This window comes from Sturnus vulgaris, chromosome 22, assembly GCF_052056855.1.
Source record: "Sturnus vulgaris isolate bStuVul1 chromosome 22, bStuVul1.hap1, whole genome shotgun sequence".
In the NCBI taxonomy this organism is placed as follows: Eukaryota; Metazoa; Chordata; class Aves; order Passeriformes; family Sturnidae; genus Sturnus; species Sturnus vulgaris.
In genome coordinates, this window is record NC_142264.1 from 1,326,092 (window position 1) to 1,338,427 (window position 12,336).

At 41.5% G+C, this 12,336-nt stretch overlaps 1 protein-coding gene across 7 annotated transcripts in view; it reads left to right on the plus strand.

Moving 5' to 3' along the window:
- Positions 1 to 12,336, plus strand: part of DENND1A (DENN domain containing 1A) — a 147,639-nt gene that overhangs the window by 89,923 nt on the left and 45,380 nt on the right. For all 7 annotated transcript variants that reach the window (XM_088177648.1, XM_088177651.1, XM_088177649.1 and 4 more), the window contains exon 13: positions 3,756 to 3,881. In XM_088177648.1, the coding sequence (XP_088033774.1) occupies positions 3,756 to 3,881 (126 nt within the window). The remainder of the gene's footprint in view (positions 1 to 3,755; positions 3,882 to 12,336) is intronic.

Below are 12,336 nucleotides of genomic sequence, written 5' to 3' on the forward strand. Positions count from 1 at the left end.
GCCTCTGCTGTATTGCTGGAAATCTGGCAGCATGAGAGCACCCTGGGAAGTAACTTTCCTTTTAAAATAATCAATATTTAAAAAAGAGATTTATTAAGGACTGTGATTACAATAAGTGCATCTGCTGCTGACAAGTCTCCTACACCACCGTCTGTGTTGCAACGAATAGCAAAGAGGGGGTAGTAATTTTTTTTTATGCAACCCGTATGGATTTTTCATGTATTTCCAAATAAGTGTCATCTTCTAGTCATAGTTGTAGTCAGAGTCCCACGTTGCAAGGAATGAAGTATAATAAAGTATCAGCTTGCTGTGTCAGCTCGTAGCTGTGTGCTGGGGGAGGCTGGGGGTCTGTGGGGTCCCGGCCTCAGCTCTGGGGCTCCTGCTGCCTCTCCCCCCGAGCCAGCACGGGCAGCACGCCAGGGCTGCTGGTGCTCACCCAGGGAATGAGCTGCTTCCAGGGCAGCCAGGAGGCCCAAACTGCAGCTCTGCAGCCAAACCATTCTCCTAAAGGTGAATCCATTTTTATTTCTTACGCTGTGTTTGCACTAGAACGTTTCTTGCTTTATTCATGTTGACAACTGAAAAGCCTTGGACCTAATTAAAAGAATTTCCACTAGCACCTTTACTGAACCATTTCATTCTGCTGCATTGCACAGATTGCATTCTGAAACATGGTGAGAGTTGAAATCAGACCTTTAAACCTCAACTGCCAGAAGTATAAAAATCTTCTTTAAAAACACTCTCGGGGTAGACTGCATGTATATGTGTCTGTTTGGCTAGAAATAATCCTTATTTTCAGTGGTCACAATTTGAGGTTTTTTTAAAGTATCATTGTCTCTTTAGGCAGGAAACAACCCTAATTCTGCTTGTATAGTCTACTTTGTATTACGTGCTAAATTTTTCCAGAGAGTACACTTGAGAGTGTTTTGGGGTAGATTTTTTTGCTACTTGTTAGTATATTTAAATATGTTGTTGTTAACTTTTTTTTTGTTTAAAAATTGACATGCCTCTTGCAGTAATCCCATATATGTATAAAATGGACATCCTACAGTGTTTGAGGAAGTAGCAAAACACCAGTCAATATTCTGCTTCTGTCCCAACCTGGGGAGGTGAAGCACAGAAACGCTGTGACCAGGCCTCTGAACTCCTGGTTTGTTTAAAACAAAACATAGAGCTTTTTCCTTCTATATAGATGGAAGGTTCTGTATCTTCACATGAATGTTTACAGAAAACCCTTTACAACAATGTTGGAGATGGATTTGAAAGTTTCTCAGAGCTCTGGCTATTTTATTACACTTTTAAGAACTACCTTTAAATGGTTAATATAAGTTAATACAGAAAATAAAAAACATATTTTGACCCTACAAGTCTAGAACCCATCAAACATGAAGTATGCTGTTTGGGTTTGAAAATCTGGTGAAGCTTTTATATTTAGAGGATTACAGAACTCCTTGAGGAACATTATCTCAGTGAATAAGAGTGAGCTTATTTTACAGGCTTCAGACTAAATCGGGTATCATGTGTTATGTTAATATGGGTTTGTGGGCTCATTAATGTGTGGATCACTGGCATAAGCATTCAGATTTATAAACAGTGCTGGACACGCTCTTGGTTATTTCTGTTATACTAAATAATGAAACGCCTTTTACAGCAGAATCTGCAGATTTAAAAGGAAATGTCTTTGCAACCATTTTAGTAAGCACAAATGCAAAGATAACATCTAAAAGAAAAGCGAGTAGTGCCCAGCATGGATTCTATATTTAACACCTGTGGAGCACGACAAGGAGTCACTGTGCCCTCCCCAAATGCAGGAGTGCTGCAGGAAGGGGTTAAGTGAGGGATGGCACTGAGGCACTCACAGACAGCTCAGGAAAACCAGGCTGCCCTGGGCGAGCCGCCCCGGGGCTCAGAAAACTCAACCCATCCCCTAGGATTTTGGGGATAGGCATGAGGCCACAGCAAGCTTTCGTTGAGGGCTAGAGGATGGGAAGAAGGTCTTGAAAGTTAATTTGAACATTTGAACCATCAGCTTATATTTTATGAGGTGTAATTCATACTCTTCAAAAACAGTTAGTGATGGTCACTATCGGAGGATCTGCTCACTCTGGCAGTAATATTCCTACAGTGATTTTTGCACAGTGTGAAGTACACACAGAGCTACCCCATGGAGATTTTCAGTATGGCGTTTGGAAAAGGAAGATTTGCTAGTTATTGGCTCTTTCTGTTAAATTCATCATATGGATATTTATGGAGTCAGTCATGTTCTCCTGCAGATCGGAGAGATCTCCTGCTGTTCTGCTTTCCCCCTGAAATTGTGGCTCCCTCCTGTTTTTTGTGTCAGGTATCTCACTAAACTCGGGCTTTGTGCGTGGCATGGCCGCAGCCTCTAAAAGCCCCACCTGAATTCCTTTTGAGAACCAGTGCCCCAGGTATTCGGGTTTGTCTTGCTTGCATTTTGTGAGATCTGTGTCAGAACCTCAGCTTGTCCTGGTTCTGTCTGCAGCGCCAGAGCCGTGAGAAGAACGGTGAGGGAGCCATGAGGGGCCTTGAGGGAATCGTGAGGGATCATGAGGGAACCGTGAGGGAGCTGTGAGAAGAACGATGAGGGGCCGTGAGGGAATCGTGAGGAGAACCGTGACGAGAACCGTGAGAGGCCGTGAGGAGCCATGAGGGAACCGTGAGGAGGGGTCATGAGGGAGCCGTGAGGAGAACCGTGAGGGAATCGTGAGGAAACCGTGAGGGAGCCATGAGGGGCCGTGAGGGAATCGTGAGGAGAACCGTGAGAGGCGGCTGAGGCAGGACACAGCGGATCCCAGGCACGGCCGAGCCCTCGGCAAACAACTCCAAAAACGTTGAGAACAGGAAAAAGCTCCAGATCACAGCGAGAAAAAGTGTGAGGAGTAAAGAAAGGCGGGAGGGGCTGTCAGGACTGACATGAGAGGAGGGGAGGCGGGACTGGGGCGGGGAGTTGGGCCGGTAAAAGGCGGTGGCAGGGGAAGGTTTGAAGTTTCTGTCTTTGTTTCTTACTATGGGACTGTATTTAATTGTCAATACATTACATTAAGTTAACACATTGGAGCCTGTGGCTCATGGGTACGCATTTCCTTGAGGCCCCGAGGCTGGTGCGCGTGTTTGCCCCGAGTGCTGCTGAGGGGCAGCGGGCGCTCCGGGAGCCGGCTGGGGGTACCCGCACAGCCAGAAACACCGCCAGAAACACAGCCAGAAACACAGCCCTCGCTGAGTCATTGCCCCTTCAGACTCTGAAATGCGAGGGGATATAACCTTAAAAACCCCTTGTATTTGTGACAAATAGATTCTTCAGACCTTCAGGATTTGTTCCTGGCCCTGGTGGTGATGGATGGCCTGGTTATGTGGAGCAGTTTCTCGTATTAATCTGATGTTTGAATTAATTTAGCTGCAATTCTTTCATGGATTCTGATCGTGATACAGTTTCATGGACTACCTTTAAAAGAGTACTCAACAGCATGTTAACAGTGGATTTTAAGTAGGAGGGAAGGTTCAATGAAGCTTTTAGTATCCTATTGGTTTCTGAATAGAATCCAGTCGTATCTTAGAGAAGCAAAACAGCTTGAAAAGTAATGCTTTTAGAACTGAAAAATTCATCTCTGAATTCACAATGTCACCTTTTGTCATAACTGCTATTGTGGTTAGCACATTTTTCATTTAGCTGTGCCCCAATGTGTTGCGCTTTGTTTGTGATATGAGAGTGATCTAGACCTGCTGTGTGATTTCAGGTTTCTGCACTGAAGAACAGATTGAAGAAAGTCTCTACAACCACTGGAGATGGTGTGGCAAGAGCGTTTCTAAAAGCACAAGCAGCTTTCTTTGGGAGCTACAGAAACGCCCTGAAAATTGAACCTGTAAGTAGGCAATTAGTCGACATAAGATGTAAATGTGCAGCTGTGGTGGAGAAAAAAACTAACAGTTCAAAGTGGAGCATAACCTGCTTTTCCTGAGGCCAGCATGGTGGCTCTTTGGCTGACTACTACTGAAAACAGTGTTAAAGTCTCCAGAGTGAAAGAGGTGCAACAAGCATGATCCATCACACAGGGAAAAACTTTCCCATGGAAAGGTGTGGGCATTACTTGGTTTTGAAGGCAGTCAAATTAGAGGAGAGATGATAAAAAAGAATAAATGAATGATCATAAGAGACTAGTGCAGGGCTGACCATTCCCTCCTCTGCAAAACCCATCTTTTCATTGTGTTTTTGTGTTAAAAGTTGGTGTATTTGGCATTCTCTTGCTCTTTGAAGATTAATGAAAAGATCTGGCCTGCAGACATGTGATAAATTTAATTTTAACCATGATGTTAAATGGTCACATGGCCAAAATTTGTACTATGGGTGTAGTGTTTCTTGAGGATTTCAGAAGCTAAACTCTCTCCAGTACTGTAGTTTGTCCTGTTATTTTTAAAGCCAGGAGGAAAACATAGCTCAGGCTGACTTTTAAACAGCCCAGTTATCACCATCAAATAAGTATCATTTCAACGGTTCAGATTCAGGTTTCAAAAATTACTTTTCAAGTCAGCACAAGTCCGTCCAGATCTTACTGGGGGAATTCGTGTATGTGGAAAAAATAAAATTGTATTGACTTGTGTGTGTATGTCTGGGTGTAAGAACTGGGCTTTTAAAGCATCTCAGGTGAAATCATGGAGGGATTTAAAATGGGGACCATAGAAATGACAAAGATGGAAGCAGCGAGGCGCTCTGGCTGTGAGCCTCCTTTATCCCTGCTGGGGAGACACTGACTCCCCTCCATCCCTGCAGGCTTCCTTGTTCTCCACTGCTCCTCCCTGTAGTTGCCAGGCAACTCTGGGAATATTGGTGTATGCTTTGCCTGGATGTGTGTGTGAGATTAACTAGTTAAGGGGTTTATGAAGGAAAATAAAAATTTAAATTGCTGTTCTGGAAATACCATCTGGTATTTTGAAGGCTGAATGTTAAAGATGAACATTTGAAATGAGTTGACAGTGACACGCCCCTAGAAAGTGCAACTTTGAGGGGCAGCTAACCTGAAGAAGTTGCAGAAATGGTTTGGTTTGCTTATCATTCCATCAAAGAAAACTTGTAAATATAGCTGCACAAACATGTCATAAAATTCACTTTAATAATCAGGAAGTGGAAAATCTCAGGGCTTTCTTTTCTAAGGTTTTTTGTAAATCAGTGGTTTGATTTGTGGTTATACCTTTCAACATTAAGATTTAGATAAAGCAAATTTGCAGTTGTTTCATGTATCACCTTCACACAGAGTAAGTACAGGGCATTAAGCAATACCAAACATGAGATGGTTCTTTACATTTCATGTCCTATAACTCCAGAAACCTGACTGTTCATTTAAAATCATCGATAATTAGAAAAGAAATTCAAAGAAGCAGCAGCTTTTCCTCCTTTCATAGTTTCTGTCTCATAAGACAGTTGAATTTCATATACTACCTCATTGGTATGAGCTGACTTTTCAGGATAAATGGTGTGAATCTATTTTTCATTATTCTGTGTAGGCCCAGGATGTGTCACTGAGCAGGCTCTACATTCACATTATTATACTTCAGCATAGGAAGAGCTCTTTTTCTGAGGCTTTTACTCTAGAGATACAAGGTTGTGTAATGTACTTACAAACAGAACACTGGCAATGAGTTTCTGTTGCCATGAACTTTCTGAGGCCTTTGCTAACTAGAAATTACATGAAAAAACATATCCATGTATACAGTTGGCAAGCATAATAATAATAATAGTAATACTTACTTGCCAAAGTAAGTGCTGCAATGCTGTTTCCTGTGGTGTTTCCCATAGCTGCACTGAGCCAGGTTTAAATGCAGAGGAGTATCTGCTGGGTGGGATGTGCTTACAGCCCCACAAAGCTGTGCTGCTATGAAGTCCAGTCACAGCCAGCAGCAGCTGGGTGTTCACTGGGCTGTGCTGAGGCACATTATCCTGATGCATGTGGCTTAAATGTCTACCAGCGACACCAGTGAGAGCATTTTGTTCACTCAAATGACTTTTTTCAAATTGCCAATTGTTTTGTTGTTTGCAGAGGGAATGTTTTTATCTCTTCTAAATATTTAATTCACGCAAGTAGGTCATCTCCATCAGAGAAATCTGTGTGAATCCGAGGTGTGTGTAAAGGTGCTTGGTAGGACTGAGCAGCTGGGGGATGTTGGGAAGCCAGGCTCAGGTTTTCGGGATGGGAGCCGTGGCCGTGCACTTTCTTCTGCTGACACCTAGTGGTCGCAGCATTGCAGTCGGACTCTCGCAGTGTTTGTGAGGATCCCCCACACCTGCGGCTCGGGGAAAGCTCGGCTGGGCTGGCCCAGAGCAGTGTGACCCGGCACGATGTGCTGCTGCTGCAGCCTCAGCTATGTGGGCTTTGTGTCCCCCCGCTGTGTCCAGGCTCTGCTGGGATGCACAGGCATCCCAAATGACCAGAGGTGTGCCTGTTCTCTGGCACTGCAGCGATTCTGACAGGGCTGCTTCTTGTAGGAAACCACGGGATTACATCCTGTTACCGTGTTGTAAATATTCCTCCACGGGCTACACCTTTCACATCGCACTGACACCTCCTTGCATGCAGTGGGGAGTACTGAGGATAAGTGAATCTCTTCAGTGAAGCATCAGTTAATTCTCTTTGTCTTCATGGTTAATTGTTCAGTCTTACTCAGGTTTATTTGCCTGAGCAACCATTAGTTGTAAACTGGGTAATTTCTGATTATTTGAATTGTTCTGAATTAATTTGGTTTAAATTTAACCTAAATATTCCTTGGATGCATCTGCTTAAGAGTAAGCAGGAAATCTGAGGCAGAGTCAATGTGCTTTTCTATTTCCATGCTTTTCATGTGTTTCCACTGCTGAAGTTACTTTCTAATTTGTGAACTGCTGATCTTAATATGAAACTACTTATTGAAACTCACAGATGTTTTATATACTCCAGTTTTCACACTGCTTTAGCTGTACTACACTGGTGGAGGAATCTGTGTTATATGCACATTGCTGCCTGAGTTCTGTTGTCCTGTCAAAGCCTGATAATTTATATTTGGATTTTAAATAGACAATGTACTACCAATTTTCATAATTATAATTTAATATGAATTTTCTCATAATACAATGCAATTTGAGCAATGGTGGGGGAAGAAACCATTATGAATAGCAGGAAATAAGGTTTTTTCTTTTTCAACATAACACTCAATTCAACTTAAGGAGATAGTTAATGCATTAATTGTTTTATAGGAATCTCAACAGACACAATAAATGCCTTCAGCAGTTCCAGATTCACAAGATCAGAGTCAGAAAAGTAGATGATATTTGGTGCAGAGTGAAAAAGCAAATGCCAGATGATTCAAAAAGGAAATTTTGTTGGAATGTGTGTGCAGTAATATAAAGCAAGTGCATGCTACGTACTGGTGCATAATTCATTTTGCAAAGGCTTTGTAGCATTCAGTGCTTTATCTACTATGAAGTATGATTGTTGCCATGGTGAATTATTTTTTTAAGTTATTCAGTGGAAGAGTAAATAGTCATTTCCAGCTCCCAGTAATTGCCACATCCCAGTTCCTTCCTCTCCATGGCCATCTTCTGCCTAGCTTCTTTTCCTTGCATGTATATTTTAAAGGCACACACTGCATGCAGAGTAGGTACTTCCCTGTCACCAGAACTGTCTCCACAGTTCAGAGCTTTAGGAGTGTTTGTCCGTCTGTAGAAAATATGAAGAAGGATGATCCCTCATGCTTATATGACTCGTGCACAGACCCATTAAAATGAACCCCAAGCTGTGGGGGAAACAGTGAGCAGAAGCTTGTTAAATAGAACTTATTGTTTTACTTGCAGTTTTGTTGTGTTCTGTTTAAAGTCAGTGCTGATATATAGCATCAGGAATTTTCTCGTACCCATCTTTACTCTTCTCCTGTTCAAGTGGTTGAGCTCTCAAATCCCTGCCTGTAGAGGCAATCTAGGGGTGCCTAAATGACAGTAGTTTCTAAATGTCATTCTAGTGACTTTACTGACAGGTAGGAGTAGACAATGAGAATGGCACTGACAGTGTGTAAAATCTGATTTTTTTGTGATAAAAACGGACATAAATTGAGTTTCTGTATAGCCTGGAACTGAAATTTAAGGCTTTTTTTCTTCCTAGTCTGAAGATTCTGTGTTTTGGGAATGTTAAAGACCCAAGGTTTCAGCAACCTCCCTTAGAAGCCACCTGTAACTATTGCTGTGTTTTACCATCTCTGGGAAGTGCTGAATTCACAGTCACTGACTGGAAAAGATTTAGTGGGGAAACACAGTTTTGTTTGTTTTCTGTGTGATGTTTGTTTTCATTTCAATTCTGTTGCTGTTTCCTCTCTGAGCCTTACTGTTGCTATAGACAAATTTCTGCTTTTGCTGTTTTAAACCTTAAAAATGGCTCTTTTTCTAACAAGCAGTTACTGTTCTTCAAAATGGCATTTATTATTCTACATCTAAGTCTGTTGAGATATACATATGTTAATGAACCTGAAAAGACATTTTCTTTAATCTCTTCTAGCAGTCTGGTATGTAGTAAATAGAATTGTTTTGTAATTTCCAAACTGTTGTAAGATCCTATGTTATCTAATTCTGTATGCTCAGGGGAGGGGGAACCCAGGATTCTGAGGGGAAGGTAATAAAAAGTAAAATTTGAGAAAGTTAACATGACCCTCTGCTGATTGTGGTGTTTCTGCCTGGAAAAAAGGTGCAAGCAAACTTCCCTGTCCATCATGCATGTTAAAGTAAAACTCCAGCAGAACCCCAATCAAAGCAAAAGCAGCAAGCACAGCCCCCATTGTGGGAATGGTTTTGGGTGTAGGAGCTTTGCCCACAGTAAAGGATGGGGTGCTCTGCCCCTCGCTGTGCAGTAATAGCAGAAACGGGAATTTCCTCCGAGTGTGCTGACAGAATGCTGCTGTGCAAAGGTCTGCTCTGAGATTATTGATGATTAACTGCTCCGTGCTGATGTTTAGGGGTTTGTGGTCTCTTGGTTTGGGGAGCCTGTGAGCAGTCTGAGAGCTGTCTTTGGCTGTGTTGTCTGGGTAACTTTGCAGCCCCCATAGAAGTTGTGCTCAGCCGTCAGCCTGGATCAGGTCACTCTGCGTCTTCTGTGGTGGTGCTGCAGAAATAAAAGGAGCTTTGTTCCAAAGCCTCTCAATCTCCCTGTTCCAGGGCAGGCTGTGCTCTGTCAGCTTTGCTGTGAGAGGATTTGGATATTCACTTACTTGGCTGTGCCTCTCACACCTGATTCTGGGGTTTGTGCTATTTGATGCACTTGTTTTTGCTGCTTCTCAATTTGTTTCAAGCCTTTGGTTGTTTGTTTTAGGCTGCCTCTTGCCTGTGTTCTCACTGCGTTGTCTCCTGATACTTCAGTTCTAATTGTGAGTGCACAGCCTCGTGCAAATGCCTCCATGCAGCAGAACTTGGAGATATTTCCTGAACTAATAAAGCGCAGGGGACTTGGAGGGGGAACAACAAGGCACATAAACAAACACCAAACAGAAAATAACATCACCCTTGAATTCAGCTTCTGTGTGAGGCACTCAGCAACTGTGTGTTTTTTCAAATGAGCTGTTGTATCTGGTATTAGAAAAAAAACACCAACACACACAAACCCATGAAAATCCCCCACCCCAAGGACCTTTCAGGCACGCAGGCAAGGAGTGAAGTGAACATTCTCAGTAGTGTGAGCAGCTATACAACGAAGAGAAAGTATCACTTTCCTCGACAGAAGATGGTGGAAGAGATTTTTGGGATTTGGGTTTGTAAAGTAGCCTTCAGTATCAGGTAACGTAGATGAAATCATGATAAAAATTAAAATATTTAATCGGGTTAGAAACATAATAGAGAAGTAATGCTACTGTGGGCTTTCATGGTGTATATTGTGTATGAATGAGAGTGTATGACTTGTGCTGGTGTGGTAGCAAAGGAGGCAGGTGAAAGGCAGGAAATCCCAATTAGTTGTAAGGATTTGCATAGCTGGGTGATAGAGCTCCTGCAGTGACACCTGGAATGCACTGGGGCTAAAGGCAGAAGGAGCCCTTTGCTCGTGAGCCAGGAGTGACAGTGGAATGTGGGAGATGGTGACACTGTCCTGGGGCTCAGGGAGCCCCGTGTGTGCCCAGGGAAACACAGAGGGGACCAAGGCCCCTTTCTGCCTTGGCTCTTGCATGGCATCAGGGAGCTGGGCAGCTGCTCTTCACACGGAGCAGGGAAGGGAAGGCATTAGTGAAAGACAAATTCTGCCTCGTGGCCAAAATGCTGCATACGCAAAACTTAGTTTCACACCGAGGACCTGTTTATTCTGTTTTGGAGAACACAAAAATGTAAACTCTGCAGAGGGCTGATAAGCACATTGTTCTTTAAAACACACACTACTTCAGTCTGGTAAAACGTCAAATAAAAACATTCTGTCCTTTCTTATCTTTTTCTAATTTAATTCATTGTTTTCTGAGCCTTTCATTCACAGAGTAGCAGCTCTGGCAATGACAGATATTCTATTGTGACTGAAATATGCATTTTGTAAGTCATAACTTCACTGGGTATTTAAATAAACTGTGTATGTACAGCGTGCAAGATTTATGCAGAGCACAGCTGGAGGTATTCTGCTCAGAATTCCTATGGTTTAAAATGTCTCTTTCAAGTTTGAAAATGTGTTGTGAAGTAGATACCATTATGATAATTGGAAGTTCAGCTTCTCTGTCTTGGTCTATTATTTTTTTTGAATACAATTAACACATCACACACATTTCACCTGGTCTCTCCTCATTTACCTCTGACACTTCCTTGATATTTATTTAGACACATGTGGTGTCTTTGCTTTGAACTCAATAGTTGGTATATTCACTAGATTTTTTTTTAATAAACATTTTTCTCATTTAGAGATATACAATTAGTTTACACTGTTAGAAAAAGGTATACATATTGATGTCAATTTAAATCTTTTACTTATTTGTTAGATGATCAGGACATAAATAGTATAAAGATTGTAGAGAAAACTGTGATTACTCTCAAATCAAAATACCTGCTGTGAAGTTGCAGAAGCAGCTAATTTATTATAGTTCTCATGAGAAAACAGTACAGAGCAGATATGCACAAAGCTGTCTAGAGAAGAAATTAAAAATATATATGAATAATACATTTAATTTAGAATTGCAGTGTTTTCTTTCAGGTAGCATAAAGGTGAAGCATAAATCTCAATGTTTAGTGTGAAATAAGCTTTATTTTTCTGGAGTCAGTAGCAATGCTTTTGTTTCTGATGGCAAAACAAAGACTAAGTTTTGGTTTTAAAATATAATCAAATTCTTAAACTGGAATTAATAACATACTGTTGACATAGTTTTTAACTAAAATAATGTATGTGGTATGCTGTGTTATGTGCTATGTATAGAACTGTCAGCAATATAATACCAGTGGCCTCCAGAAGACAATTATAAATTATATCAGATTTTTAATTTTGAAGGGGAAAAAAAAGGATCTGACTCATCAAATTTCAGTGATCCAGGAGAAAAGAATATGAAAATATCATTAGATCTATTTCATTTGTGGAAATCAGGCTTGGCGTTTTCTTTATTTCTTCTCTTTTTTTCCATATCATTTTGATTTTACGAACACTTCTAATGCTTGGAGTTTTATTAAGGAATAAGTTCAAAATCCAGCCTAAGCTCAATTCTCACAATAACACGGGAAATTTTTCTGGATTATTTCAAAAATTTTAGCTGCACTTTGGAGTGAACTGGGGCTGTGATTTTGCAGAGTTGCTGTTCACTGTCCCTTCCTTTGATGGCAGTTTCCGTAGGATTTTCAGTAACTGTATTACTGGAGATGTTAGGGGGAAAAGGTATCATCCACCAACTAAGAATTCATTTGCTCTGTCTTAAAATGGAAGTGATCAGCTGTAAGCTTTTCAGGTCCAGGAATGGAAGTTGAGAAGATCCTCCCCAGTGGGAGTTTTTTGGCGTTGTGGGGCAGTCAGGGCCGTGGTGGAGCCCTGCTTGTGCAGCTGCCTGTGCTGCAGAGCCATGGGGACAGGCCTTTGCTCACCACATCCAGGTGCTAAAGGAAACCAGGGGCTTCTTTCAAGGTACCTTGCACTTGGCCTTCCAGTTTTCAAAATGCACATTTAAAATTATCTCTATAAAATACTCCTTGGAAGAGTGTATATATATATATATATATATATATATATATATATACACTTTTTTTTTTTAAATTAAATCATTCTGTAGTAAAATATTTCAAGTCCTGGCTAAGCTGTAAAGCTTAGGGCTGATAAACAAAGCATCTGAAGCCAAATGGCCCCTTAGCTAACCCCAATTAAAATA